The sequence below is a fragment of the Camponotus floridanus genome, unplaced genomic scaffold (assembly GCF_003227725.1).
Source record: "Camponotus floridanus strain SB8 unplaced genomic scaffold, Cflo_v7.5 scaffold17, whole genome shotgun sequence".
Classification (NCBI taxonomy): Eukaryota; Metazoa; Arthropoda; class Insecta; order Hymenoptera; family Formicidae; genus Camponotus; species Camponotus floridanus.
Genome location: NW_020229292.1, coordinates 275,868 through 289,796, shown reverse-complemented (window position 1 = coordinate 289,796; position 13,929 = coordinate 275,868). Strand labels below are relative to the sequence as shown.

General features: G+C 31.5%; 1 protein-coding gene and 1 long non-coding RNA gene across 12 annotated transcripts in view; one reads left to right on the top strand and one right to left on the bottom strand.

The window, feature by feature from the left end:
- LOC105250086 (bromodomain-containing protein 3) overlaps nt 1-13,929 on the bottom strand; it is a 29,085-nt gene that overhangs the window by 2,494 nt on the left and 12,662 nt on the right. For 6 of the 11 annotated variants that reach the window (XM_011255979.3, XM_011255978.3, XM_011255985.3 and 3 more), the window contains 14 exons: nt 13,699-13,794; nt 13,483-13,584; nt 13,212-13,357; nt 12,972-13,131; nt 12,315-12,885; nt 11,680-11,838; nt 11,246-11,368; nt 10,921-11,070; nt 4,603-4,685; nt 4,203-4,323; nt 3,404-3,778; nt 2,610-3,224; nt 1,969-2,114; nt 432-581 (listed from right to left, as the gene is read on the bottom strand). In XM_011255979.3, the coding sequence (XP_011254281.1) occupies nt 432-581; nt 1,969-2,114; nt 2,610-3,224; nt 3,404-3,778; nt 4,203-4,323; nt 4,603-4,685; nt 10,921-11,070; nt 11,246-11,368; nt 11,680-11,838; nt 12,315-12,885; nt 12,972-13,131; nt 13,212-13,357; nt 13,483-13,584; nt 13,699-13,794 (2,997 nt within the window). The remainder of the gene's footprint in view (nt 1-431; nt 582-1,968; nt 2,115-2,609; nt 3,225-3,403; nt 3,779-4,202; nt 4,324-4,602; nt 4,686-10,920; nt 11,071-11,245; nt 11,369-11,679; nt 11,839-12,314; nt 12,886-12,971; nt 13,132-13,211; nt 13,358-13,482; nt 13,585-13,698; nt 13,795-13,929) is intronic. The other 5 variants (XM_011255980.3, XM_011255981.3, XM_011255987.3 and 2 more) reach the window with 5 other exon arrangements.
- Nucleotides 1,993-3,520, top strand: LOC112637489. The gene is made up of 4 exons (XR_003122574.1): nt 1,993-2,312; nt 2,501-2,876; nt 2,995-3,211; nt 3,357-3,520. It is a non-coding gene; the product is annotated as an uncharacterized LOC112637489 (long non-coding RNA).

Here is a 13,929-nt window from a genome sequence, read left to right as displayed (position 1 = left end):
AGAGATTATAATACTAAATTGATTATGTACTGAACAGAAACTAAACTGAATTTTGTCGCGCAAAGCTTTCAAAGGTCAAAGTTAAACATTGTAAATATTGTCTCTGTCACTCACATGTGATCGCATATCATAGATGAAAAAGAAAAGATTTATGCGATAAAATTCGATTTAATTTCTTTTTGGACATAGCCTCTTGTGATTTTCAATTGTCATTTTATGTTTGTCTTCAGGTTTAATTTAAAATTTTGATAAAATCAATAATAAAAAAAAACATTTTATTAAGTATTCTTTTATATTTCCTAATGTATTATTTAAAAATATTTTATATTATCATATATATTATTTAAAATAGTATTTTGTGTGTAAAGAAAAATATATAATTGATTTAAAAAGTTAAAAGAAAAAAGAAAAAAATCAGTATTGCAACTGACCCTGTCTTGCTTTTCTTTAGCTTGTTTTTTGAATGCCTGGAATGTTTCTCGGGCTGCGCTCTTCATATTACTCCCTGCCGCTGATTGAGGACTCGAAGCTTGCGCCAGGGAGGACCACGAGGATGCATTCTTTACATTTTGCTCCACAGTCTGTTAAATCAATAATATTTAATAAATAAAATATAGACATATAGATATAGACATATACACAATAGACACATACACAAAAAGTATTTTATTTTTGATACATATCATATTTATCACAAACATATATATGCTATTAATCAACTGTCATTTTTAAATGTATATAAAGAGCAGAAAAAATTAAATATCTTCTAATAGAGAATATTTAACAGTTTTATTTGTACATAGATAAAAACAATTAGAGATATTTTTATCACTTTAATAAACGCTTATGAAAGTTGACATTTTAATGTTATATACTTTCAGACAAAGTCTATTTCGAAAGCTATAAATATGATTTTATATATTAACATTTTTCATATTACTTTAACATTTTTTTATATGTCATTCATCACAAGAAATTTAATATCTGTTCCACTTTCTGACGGTATGAAAGATGTCAAAAATATTTTTGACAATTCTTTACAGTTCCCAAAAGAGAAAATTTATTTCAAATATATCATTAAGATTATATTCTTATTATATTCTTTTATAAATATTCATTAAATAAAAATATTTTTGGTTATTTTTATCTATATGTAAATAAAATAGTTAAACGTCTTCTATTAGGAGATATTTTATTTTCTACTGCTTATATACGTTTAAAAATAACAGTTGATTAAATTCAGCAACTTCCGGTAAGACACACACGCACATAGCCACGCACACAGACACACAGTACACGTGCGCGCGCGTGTATATATATGTATATATATGTATGTGTGTGTTTGTGTGTGTATTAGTGTGTATATACAGGGTGTTCGGAAAATCGTCCGTAGTATTTCGGAAAGTGATTCGAGAAAATTTAAATTTTTTAATTTTAAATTTAAATTTAAATATTTAAATTTAAAAATTTAAATTTAATATAAATTTTTAATTTTAAAATTTAAAAAAATTGTACCACAAAATACTATTTAAAATAATATATTTGATAATATAAAATATTTTTAAATAATACATTAGGAAATATAAAAGAATAATTAATAAAACGTTTTTACTATTGGTTTTATCGAAATTTTAAATTAAACCTGAAGAAAAAAAGAGGGATGCTAAGCGGATTATAAATTACAATTTTTTTTAACATAAAAATGACTATAATTCGGAAACAATTTATTTCCTATGTTTATATAACTTTTTTCCTTCTTTTTGGAATCACTTTCCAAAATACTGCGGACGATTTTCTAGACATTCTGTATATTTGTGTGTGTGTGTGTGTGTGTGTGTGTGTATATATATATGCATGCATGCATGCATGTATGTATGTATGTGTTTATAATATCTATATTCTTTAGATAATTTAATTTAAATTATATAATTTAATTTAAAACATGCTCAGAATATATAGATTGTGTACCTTATTTTTAAAGGCTGAGGCAAAATTTGCAGCCGGATTCTTCGAGTCAGGTGGAGTCATTTTCTTTTCGGGCATCAGCTGCGAACTAGCATGATTGCCCATTGGTGGCATTCCTAGGGTGTTCATTTCTGCAAAAAAAGCTCCTGCTAGAGCAATAGTATTATATATTTGGTTAGTAAGCAGTTGATGTATAGCAGTTAAATACACATAAAGCAACATTAAAGCATTAGTAAAGATAAAGGATTATTCCACATAAAATTCGAGAAATCATATCCAATAATGAAGATTATGCTTGAAATATAAAGAATAAGTGCGATTGAACGCAAGAAAAGACCAGAAAGCAAGTAAGCAAAAAACATAAAATTATTAAAAATGGTTAAAATGAAATTAATTAATATGCATGAATCGCATTGTGTATGTATTTTTTATACAACACATATTTGTATTGTAATAGTTGCATTAAGATTAAAATTAGTTTTGGAAAGAGAATTGTATACGTAATAAACAAACATGAATTTTTACTATAATACAGGAAGAGGGAAGATATATAAGGAAGATAAGCCCAACAAATACTGGCGCAGCCTAAATGCAAATTTGGAAAAAGGAATGCTAAGATAAATGCGCAGAAATATTGCACGAACCATCCATAGGCTTTTGCGTCAGTTGAGGTTGAGAGATGGGCAAAGGTTTTTCGTCCTTCTTTATGGAAATCTGGGAAATCTGCATTGGCATAGATATAGGAAGAGGATCGAATATCGAACTCATGCCTCCCATATTCATTCCCATGTTCAATCCCGGAATGCCGTTGTTATTCAGCATGTTGGGCGGTGAATTCCCGCGCTTTGTATTTGGAAACCCATTGGAGTGCTGTTGCGACATCGTAACGTTATGGGAGTTTTGAATATTTGGTAATGACGCAGTAGTATTAATCATATTCTCCAATTGATTGTGTATGGACATGTGCGCTGCCAGTCCTTGCGGTATATTCATATTCAAACTCGCCATATTGATATTGCCCAAATTCAGATTAGAAGCCATACTCGTCGGCATCATATTTACCGGTTTTACATCCGGTATTAAATTTAAATTGGCATTAGCATTAGTATTATTGGTCGTATGAGATGTCTGGATGAATGGAGGATCCTTCTTAATCGCAAGTGTTTGATCCAAAGAAGGCTGCTGTGTTTGTATAAATGGAGGATCCTTCTTGATCGCGAGCGTCTGCTCCAAAGAGGATTGTGTGGTAGGTACTGAAGCTACATAAAATACATACACAAATCAAGTTACTAATTATATGCGTTCTTCTCTTTTCATACGTGATAAATCTATTTTACGCAAGATATTTATACATAATACTATCATTTTGTGGATCTTATTATACCTGATAGATTGTACGATTGGGAAAGGACAAAGGACTGTTTACTTCTATAAATACCTGATAAAGTATTATATGGCTGTAAAAGATCAGACTGTTGGTTTAAATTTGTTCCGTCTGTGGGTACGGGTGTATTTGCATTCGGAAAGGAACTAATGGTCGTCGGTGGCTGCTGCGGTTGAGATACAGCTGGCGAGGCTGTTATAGAATTCGTATTTGTAGGTGTTACGCTGGGCGGTGGAGTCGGTACAGAAACTGACGGAGTCGATGGATTAGATGTTGGAGGCGGCGGAGTTGGTTTCTTTACAGGAACAGCCTGAGCCATAGCTGTAGGTCGCGATGGTTGCGCTGGCATAGATGGGTGACTTGCGACAGGCATGCCTTGCCCAGCTGTAACAGCAGCCACTGCGACAGGCTGTTGGTTGTTATTGCCTCCTAAAAGAATTTTTGCAATTCGTACTTTGGCAAGTCTGTATATTAACCGTATGTATCAATTTATTTTTTTTTTTTTGGGTGTAAAAACAACGTGCCTTCACTCTTCGTAACTTATATATCACAAAAACTCTGTAAATGAAACATGTATTTGTATGCATAAACATGTAAAATTGAAAAGTTTATAAATTAATAATTCTATATATCGCTAGATATCTATTGAAAAAAATATAAAATTGATTTCAATAGAAGTGAAGAGTTATTTATAGCTAGAAAATATAATTACGATGTTTATATGGTAATTAAAAAATACAAATAAGCATATAAGATTTTCAAATATTTATGTTGAATTTTCAACAAATACATTTTACGCGAAGATTAATAATCATACGTCATATTTATTAATATCGTGATTTTATCCATATACCTTGCTCTGAAGGAATATTGCTTGATTGGGTTGCAGGTGGTTTTATTGGTCCCGCTGTGTTTGCCGTTGCTGGCTGATTGTTCATTAACAGGGCCCCACTATGATTTAACGTAGTAGGAGCCTGAAGAACATATTATCTTTTATCTCGAAAGATTCATTGGTGAAGAATATTACACGTACAATATTGGAACAAGAGTTGTTATATATAAGCATCATTTATTGTTGTGCTTGTAATATGTATTCCATTATATCCTTTTAAATTCGGAATCAATGCAAAACGAATTCTTTGCATAATAGCACCATTCTTTGGAAAATATTTTATCCATTCCGTATAAAAAAAGCGATATAAATGTTCAACTCTCGTTGCGATGGGTCTTTTCTTTATAATCAGTTGTCTTACCGTTGTTACGGTAGTGGTCGTTGTCGAAGGTCCTGGCGGGTTTTTCTTTGCTTTTTTTCTATGTGGACGATTCGACGAATTTCCTGAAATTCAATGTGCCTCTAACAAATGAGTAATGTGCAGTCAATCATCACTCTCTGTCATATCGAGAGATGAGCAACACTAGTGAAATGCAGTGTGCAGAGAGGATACCAGCCATCGAGAATATCGCAAAGCGACAAGTGAAATTACAAAATAAAACACATTAAAAACGAACAAAATCAAACAACTTCGGACATATATTTTCTAATAGATTTTATTCATATGCTTATATTATAATTGTATCACTGTGTACAACAATGTTAATTTAAATATCTCAATTGTATGTTCCTTTTTTTTGTAGACTTTCATCTCTCTTGGTGATTTTTTTTATATTAAAAAATTTTAATACGCAGAACGACTTCGTTCTCCTCATTTTCTACATAAAGTTGGTTGTATTCAATTCATTTATGATTATGTGCGTGTGCATATATATATATATATATATATATATATATATATATATATTATATATATACACACATGTGCGTGTGCATATATATGTATATATATGTATATATATACATATATATGCACATTATATAAATACATATATATATCGCACTCGTGTCCGCATATACATGTACACATGTCCCGAAGAGTGTTTTCACACATACATATATTTGATAGATGTATATATTTCACATATATGTATGCGAGAGCACGCGCTTGTTCTCTTCGTTTAGTGTAGCGATAATCATGATTGTAATAACAATATAATAATAATAATTGTGGCGGTGGCGGAAGTGACGATTATAAAATATTGACAAAAATCATCAAATTGCCGTATTTCTTTTCTTTTATATTTTCATATAATATAATGTAGTATATGATAGGAATAATGTATGTAAATAAATGATACGCGATAATGATTCAACTTCTTCTTTCTCCTATTTCATTTTGAATGAATTTTCATCCTCTTTTGGGACAAAGTACCACGGTTTTATGGATTCAACTTAAAAAGATGAAGGATACACGAGAGTGACACACTCTTACAGATTGTTTAATATTAAAGTCGTAGTTAGCGCAACATTGAGATCGGTGGCAAGAGACTCCTGCTCGATGTTCATAGTATGCATGTGTATGTGTACCATGTAAAATCATCGGTGAGACGGTGACTGATACATGATGGGACAAGTACCACTGCAGTATCACGAGATAATGTCATTCTTGGTTTTTCTAGATATGTGCTCCCAAACAATTCGTGATCGAACAACAATCACAGCGTCGAAATTTATCGATGGAATGTGACGGACGAACCTTGTTCTAAAACTCGACGATAAAACGACGAAAGCAACAAAGGTGAGGAGAAGGGAAGAAAACAACGAGGAGGAGTATCAGCGTATCTTAATTTATATAATATAGTTAACTAGACCACCCACATATATGAGCCAACCGCGACTCTTGAAGAGGAGAATTAATGTTTACTTCACTCGTATAAACTTTGTGTGTATGCATTTAGGGGGGGAAAAAAAACAAAATCTCGCGCGTGTCTATGTGTATGTCGCTTTTCTCCTCCATAAGTGTAACTTATAGCTATTTATTAATATTTTATGATATATTAGTTTTTACTATGTACAAAAAACACGTACGCTCGTGTTATTATTAAATTCGCGATACGCAGAGAGAAAACAGATGGAACGCTTATACATACGAGTCCGAAATAGAAAGGTAATATCGGCGACGTTAAATAAAAGAGATGTATGTGTGTGTGTATGCATGTGTATGTGTTTATTTTTCGGATATAAAATATTTGGATTCCTTAAATAATCTGCTTTCGCGTATAACTAGCAGGAAGAGTGATGACATTCGACAGTCTGGATGAAAAGATGCGAAAAAGAAAAAATTTAGACGCGTGCCTGCATACAAAGTAAATGCTACAAAAATTTTGGAAGGCAATATGGATATCATTTTATAAAATGCCCTATACCTCGTGTTACAAGCTAATGGTGATTGTATCTTAATAGATGCGCCGTAGGATCTATCTAATTCAGCACACGCTGCCAAAAATTTGTTTTCCCATAATCTAGCTAATTATTCGAATATCTTTTTCTCTCTTTCTCTCTCTTTCTTTCACTCACTCACTCTTTCTCTCTCTCGCTCTCTCTTTCTCTAGTCACTTTCAATATTTTGGGGAAACATAAAACGGCAATAATATTAATCTGTCCGACATTTCTCATATTCTACCTTTAAATGCTTATATAATTCCAATAATCAATAAATCTCTTAACCGACGAACACTTTTTTCCAATTGTGGCTTGTTTGTATCGAGAATTAACGTAGTAATTAATTGCCCTACTTCTTATTTCTCTCTCTCTCTCTCTCTCTCCTTCTTGCTTTTTTTCTTTCTTTTCTGTCGGGACAGTAAGTACGCTGCTGAGTGTATGATTCATGATACTATTTAATTGTACTCGAGTGCAAATTCGATTATCCTTAATGCTCACGTTATGTTTAATTACAAGATGCTCACCTTTTGTAGGCGAAACAGCTTAGAGCGTCATTATCGGTTACGTTCACAATAAATTCTTATCAATATATATCTTCCTATTTGTATAAGAACTAAATTTACATGATATCTCAACAAAAAACATTATCATGGAGCGGACATTTACATATAGAAATATAAAAACAAAAAATATCATTAAAATTAATCTTGTTTAAACTCGTATAAAAGATTTTCTAAAAATGTTTTAATAGGACGGGTTAGAGAAATAATGGTATACTCGAAAAATCATGACAATATTCGTTACTTGGAGATTACTAACGGTATTTACATTACACATTATGAAATACTATTGCGATGAAATGCGAAATGTGTGATGCGCTTGACAGGAATAGCCTACTATTCTCACATATCGAGGCATGTAAAGTCACACCAATTCTCATAATTCGCATAATTGTCGTTGACATAGTGATGTTAATTTCAAAAAAGAAGACACTCTTCCCAATTTTTCTTCTAATTATTTGAGCGATGAGAAAACTGACAATGACAATTAACCGATGAAGAACTAGTGGTAAATAAGATGAAACGACGATTTGCAAAGCTTAGCGGAGTGCAAACAATGTGTTTGGAGGCTAGGGCGCCTTGTGTATATATGTATATAGATATATATTTATATATTTATACATATATATATATATATATATTTATATATGTATGTATTTTATAGATCATTTCCTCTTAACTTGTTTCCCTTCCTACTCCTTTTCCTTTCTACCTGCTTTCACTGTGATCAATTTCTTCGAATCCCTTTTTTCTGTCATTTTTTCCTATCTTACCTTCTATTCCTTTAAGTTTGCACACATATGTACATGCTCAAAGTCATTGATCTTACGAAAAAAATAAATGAGATCTATCAATTAGAACTCGGAGTAAGTATATACTCTCCGCGCTAATTTATTATATTATCCTCTGTGGATTTATTAGAATTACTTTATTCGAATTTACGTACTTGGAGCAAGTCAGGAAGATTTGTATTCGTTTTTCGCTCGTCTCACATAAGAAACGTGATGCAAGATTCGGTTTGCAAGACGAAAGAAACACTTTAATAATTGACTTCTTAAAGGAAGCACATCTTTGCCTATGGCAAGCTAAGATCGAGGTGGAGATAGTAACAGTGGAACCGATATCTCTTCGTATATTTGTAAGAAGAATGTTTCAGAAAATTGTTCTGCGGAGATAAAGTTCTCGCAAGAGAGCGTGACTCACTGGTAAAAAATACAAACGCGTAACATTGTCAACTATATGCTAAACCTTAAAATGTGCACTAATTTGCAAATCTAGCCACCAATACACATTGTCTGCATTCCCGTGTGTGTATCGCTATAATCCCACCGCCTAAATTGTCTCTTTACAATAACCGATATCATTATAGTCCGCATAGTTCGAAATGTGTGTAAATGACCGGGGGAGCATAAAACGCAGACGTAATCACGTCTCAATCGGATAATATTGCGTATTATACCCACTTCATATGGTTTAGTGCGACGCCTGTCGATCATTGTACTAGATTCTGAGAAATGATACGATATGAATGAATCAATATGAGAAACCAAAACTTAATGATTCGAAAAACACAGTGATACAAGTCAACCGCTGTTCTGATCATTTAATGTATAAAACAAATAACGCAATAAGTTTACAAGAGTTAATATTATTGAATGATCTTTCGGGTTATATGCGGGGCGATATATGATTATCGGGGGAAGCTATGATAAATACGTTTGTGTGTAACTTATACAAGGTACTATTATTTGACACTACAGTCACACGGTAATTTGCCATTTTTTGTTCATTGCGGAATGAAAACTTGCTCTCTCTCTCTCTCTCTCTTTCCAGAGAGCATTTACTAACTTAAGAAAGCAATAATTTTCTTACAAATCTGAAGGCGGGACTGCAGTGAGAAATTTAGTAACCTTGAGTAGCAAACTATATTTGACTTTCGAGCAACAGAATGTATTGTCAACACCGATAGGGCAAGAGAAAATAATCATATTGTTCATAATCAATATAATTCATGAAACAAGCTGGCATGGCATATGGTATCCTCTAAACACAGTCTGCACTCCACTAGCTCACCTTTGTTCTTACCACTGCATATGTCTCGTAAATTAAATAAAAATTCCTTCTGCGCGTGTCAAGTTTCAAATTCTTAATGCGACACCGCATATCCGTGGTCGATGATGAAAAGTATGCGAAATTACAGACATATATCATCTACATGTCTCTATAATTCATCTTCAAAATGAAACTTGACACTCACATTCGTACTTGCATTAATATAACGCAGCACTTAAGCTACATGTGTGTATGTGTATGTGAATAACGCCGTCCTAATAAATACAGTAATAAGCAAGATTCAGCAGCTTAGAAGATATTTGCGATACACGTCAATCCCCTTTTGAAAAAATCGTTTATATCTAGTTTGTAATTTCCTTCTTGTGTAAGTTATACACACTGCTAATGATGCATCGGTGTTTTTTCGATTGTTTTATTTGCCAATAGAAAATTGGTTAGGCACAGAGTTCACGAATATTTTTTTTTCTTTGAAGTTCTTAAATCTATCACCAAATCATGAGGCATCACATCTCCAATAAAAAATTTTAGTTAAGTTATTGTACAATAATAATTTGGAATGAAATACAATAAACATATTTGAAAGATCGTTTAGCGCAAATTTGTTGCTTAATTATGTGTATTAATGTAGAAAATACATTTAATATAATTTTAAATAGTATTTAATTAATTTTATATTTTTCGATATATTATGTAGAAAAATTTTTCGACGATAGCTCAAAACATTAGTAGCATAATTGATAATTTAATTAATTTTTTCAGTTTTTATTGATGTAAAAAAAAGAAAGAAAGAAAGAAAGATTCGTATATAATTAAGATTGCATTCTATTTCTGCTATGTATTGAAATAATTATAATAATTATGATTATAATAATTATTGCATGTATTAAGTATTATACTCATATTATACTCTGTAGTTAAAAAGTTACGTTATTGAAATAAGAATATTTTATTTTTCATTGTTTTATACAGCTAATATACAAAATTTAATATATATATATTAAATATATATGTGTGTGTGTGTGTGTATGCGCACATGTATGTGTGTATATATGCGTGCGTGTGCCACATGAAATGGTGAATCATTTTTTAAATAGCTTGAACTTCACGTCTACGACTCCGTTACTATTTTTGTTGATAATAGTAAATTTCTTATTATTCTAAATTGATAATGTCATTTATATTATTACACAACACGCAAAAAAATGAAGAAAAAGGAAAGGGAAATCACGTACGGAAAGTAAAGATTTTTTAGAAATGTAGAAAAGCCCTCAGGGCTTACAACAACCCTGTCATATTAATGATGCGATGAGAGAAAGAACGCATTGAGAATCTAAATCAATATATTCATATTTTGCATACTTGTACAAATGTATTGTCTTTTAAAACTTTTGGGCGTAAACGTGAATATGGAAATCTGTGCGTCAAAGGAATCGCTAAGAAGTAACAAATTCCTGTAAACAACTTGAAAGTATGATACGTTATTTCCCCGAAAAAAGATGTATATAACAGATAGTCTCACGCGCGCGCAAATAACTCCATAATTTCAAATCTCACCGAAGAAATCATATTTTAAAGTTTTGTAATAACTACTTGTGTGATACAAGTAGTCTTTTCTTGTTCCCACGTAAGGGTCTAATATAGTAGCAACTGTTTTATCTAACCTGCTTCACTGTCGCTTGAGTCACTGGTGGTCGAAGTAAGTGAACTACTGCTGGAGTCACTATCGCTGCTACTACTGCTCGACGCCGACAATCGCGAAGGTCCACTGGCACCACCAGTTCCAACTACATCAACAGATTTACTACTGTCTTCTGTAAAATAAAAGCAAGAAGATATTATTATATCTGCTAATTTCGCCATTTTAAATATTTTTCTCGTGATAAATTTCTAAAAAAAATACAAAAGTTATTTTATTATTTATTATATTTATTATTATATTTTATTATTATTATACTATTTAGAAAAATATATATCAAAGACGCATACCCTTTTTAGCGGTCTTTTTGTTGACATTGCCCAATTGCCCCGTCACATCCTGCAACCTCTTTTCCAATTCTTGCTTCTTTTCTGCCATCTGCTCATCTTTAGATTTACCACTGACTTTCTTGTCTGCAAACGGTAATGTAACATTTAAATATTCAAAAAACCTATATATTATAAAATCCACTGCAATAATATTACTACATTATTGAAAATTTTAATTAAGCTCATTAGCATATTTAAAATATATATAAATATAAATATATATATATAATATCTTCGTGGCATACGTGCATAAGTGTGTAAAATATTCTATATATATACTAACATCTGATGTACACTAGCATCTTGCTATGAGATGTATACTAACATCTTATTTATACTTTGTTATTTCAATAAAATTGTAAAATATTGTATATTAAAATTATAGTAAAGCTTACGTGGTTTTTTTCTGAGACATGAAGCAACATAGCTCTCTAGTTCTCTAAGCGTCGATGGCTTCAAGGTCTCGAAATCGATTTCGATTTCATCTGGATTCGAATCCCTCAGTGAAGGCTCTCGAGATTGTATTATGTGTACAACACGACCTAATTTATCACCTAAAAGAAGAAACAATAATCAGACAAAATTAATAAAATAATTAATCCTATATTTTTCCTATAATCCTATATTTTTTTATCTTCATTTTTATAATTCTAAAACAATTTAGGGGGAATGCTTAAAAAATACATGTAATATACAAAGAAATTTGAAATCAATTACAAAATAATTATACTAAATATAAAGAACATATTAATGTAAAAAAGAAAATATAGTAATTTTTCGTTTTTGTAACAATCTTTTTGCAGATATTTGACCAGTGTAATGACATTGATGGAAACCAATGGTAGTTCTTATCTTGGAGACTTTTAGTACAATTTTTATGTATTATTTAATATTATAATCTTGTTATGCGTAGCCTCTTTAATTTAATTTTTTTCATCTACTGTATACTTTATCAATTATATATTTACGTAATTGAAAATTTATATATATATATATATATATATATATATATATATATATTATATCTTACCTGGTAGTTTATTAATATCCAAACTGAGTTGTCTCTTTTCATCATAAGACATGGGTTTAGCATTATCTTCATCTTCCGAATCAAACGTTATTGGAGGTGGTTGACTACCAGTATTCTTCTTCTTGTTTCCAGCAGATCTGCTGTTAGCTTTCGGCCTCTTGGTTGCAGGATTTGCAGTGGTGGCAGCTTTTCCAGGTCCACGGCTTTTACCTTTCTGCTTAGCATTCGCTGCTGGTGGCAAATGATGCCCTAAGTTTCCAGCTGCATGAGCCTTGTTAGGTCCTACCGCTGTACTTTGATGGTGGAGATCACTGCCCATGCCGCCAGGCATTTTCAAATCTCCCGCGCCCATCGCAACACTGGCTATACTAGCACCAACGCTGTCAGTCACGCTAGGAATACCACCGCTAGGTTTCATGAGTTCTTTCATGGCACCAGTATGACTGGCAACAAGGCTACTATTCTTATTGCTCATCGGCTTTGATTTTGGCTTATCCGGTTTCTTTTTCTTATTTTTCTTTTTACCACTCTCCTCCACTAATTTCCTCATTTGCTCTTGCATAGCTTTCAGCTATAAATGGAATAAAGAATAAATTATATTTCCGTACATTTAACATTCATATATGAAATATCTTTTTACTTTAAAAAAAATCATACCTCTTGCTGTAGAGCGAGTAATTTTTGGGTGCGTTGTTCCTCAACCGAATCATCAGTTTCCGAAGAACTTTCTCCTCCAGAACTAGTAGCACTACCACTGCTGCTTCCTTTCATAGCCACTATACTACTACCCATCGGCTCATCCGGAACTTTCGCATATCTAATATGTTTAATTACCTAATTATAACTCTGTTATGCACATTTAAATTATAAATTTTTGCAAACATTTTAACCACCAACCTCATTTCGAATATATCTTGCAATTTTCTAGCCATTGAAACAACATCATGATCAGGAGGATTATATTTATAACAATTAGTAAATATAAGTCGTACATCACTTGCAAATTCGTGTGCTGTTTTATATTGACGGTTATCCATCTTAGCCTGTAAAAAAAAATATAATACGTTAAATAATCTAGAATATTTACGTTCTTAGAGAAACCGCGCAAATTAACTACATTTTATATAGTAATTGTGATATTACAATTCATATAATTAAAAATACAAACCTTCACAGTACCAAGATCCATAGGTTTCTTAATAATCTCATGGTAGTCGTGAAGGCCCAGAAGTTCGGCATCAACAGGTTTGTAGAATGGCCAAGCATATGACTATAAATCAAGAAAAACAAATCAAATTTTATAATCTAGAATACTACATTATTTTTTATAATAATATATTTTATTGTTTTACAATAGATAAAAAAAGATATGTATGACAATTACCGAATGCTTTTTGGCAAAGAGTTCTTTCAAAATGTCGTTGCAAGATTTTAGTGCTTCAGACAACTTTTCTTTTCCCTTAACACCAGTATGTGAAGGCTGAAAAGTTATTTACAAAAATGAATAATAAATGTTGGAGGAACATCAAAATTATGCTTTATTTTACTTTTAAAATAGAAATTTATTCGCATATAGAAAATTATATAAATTTATATAATTTATTTTTTAAATATC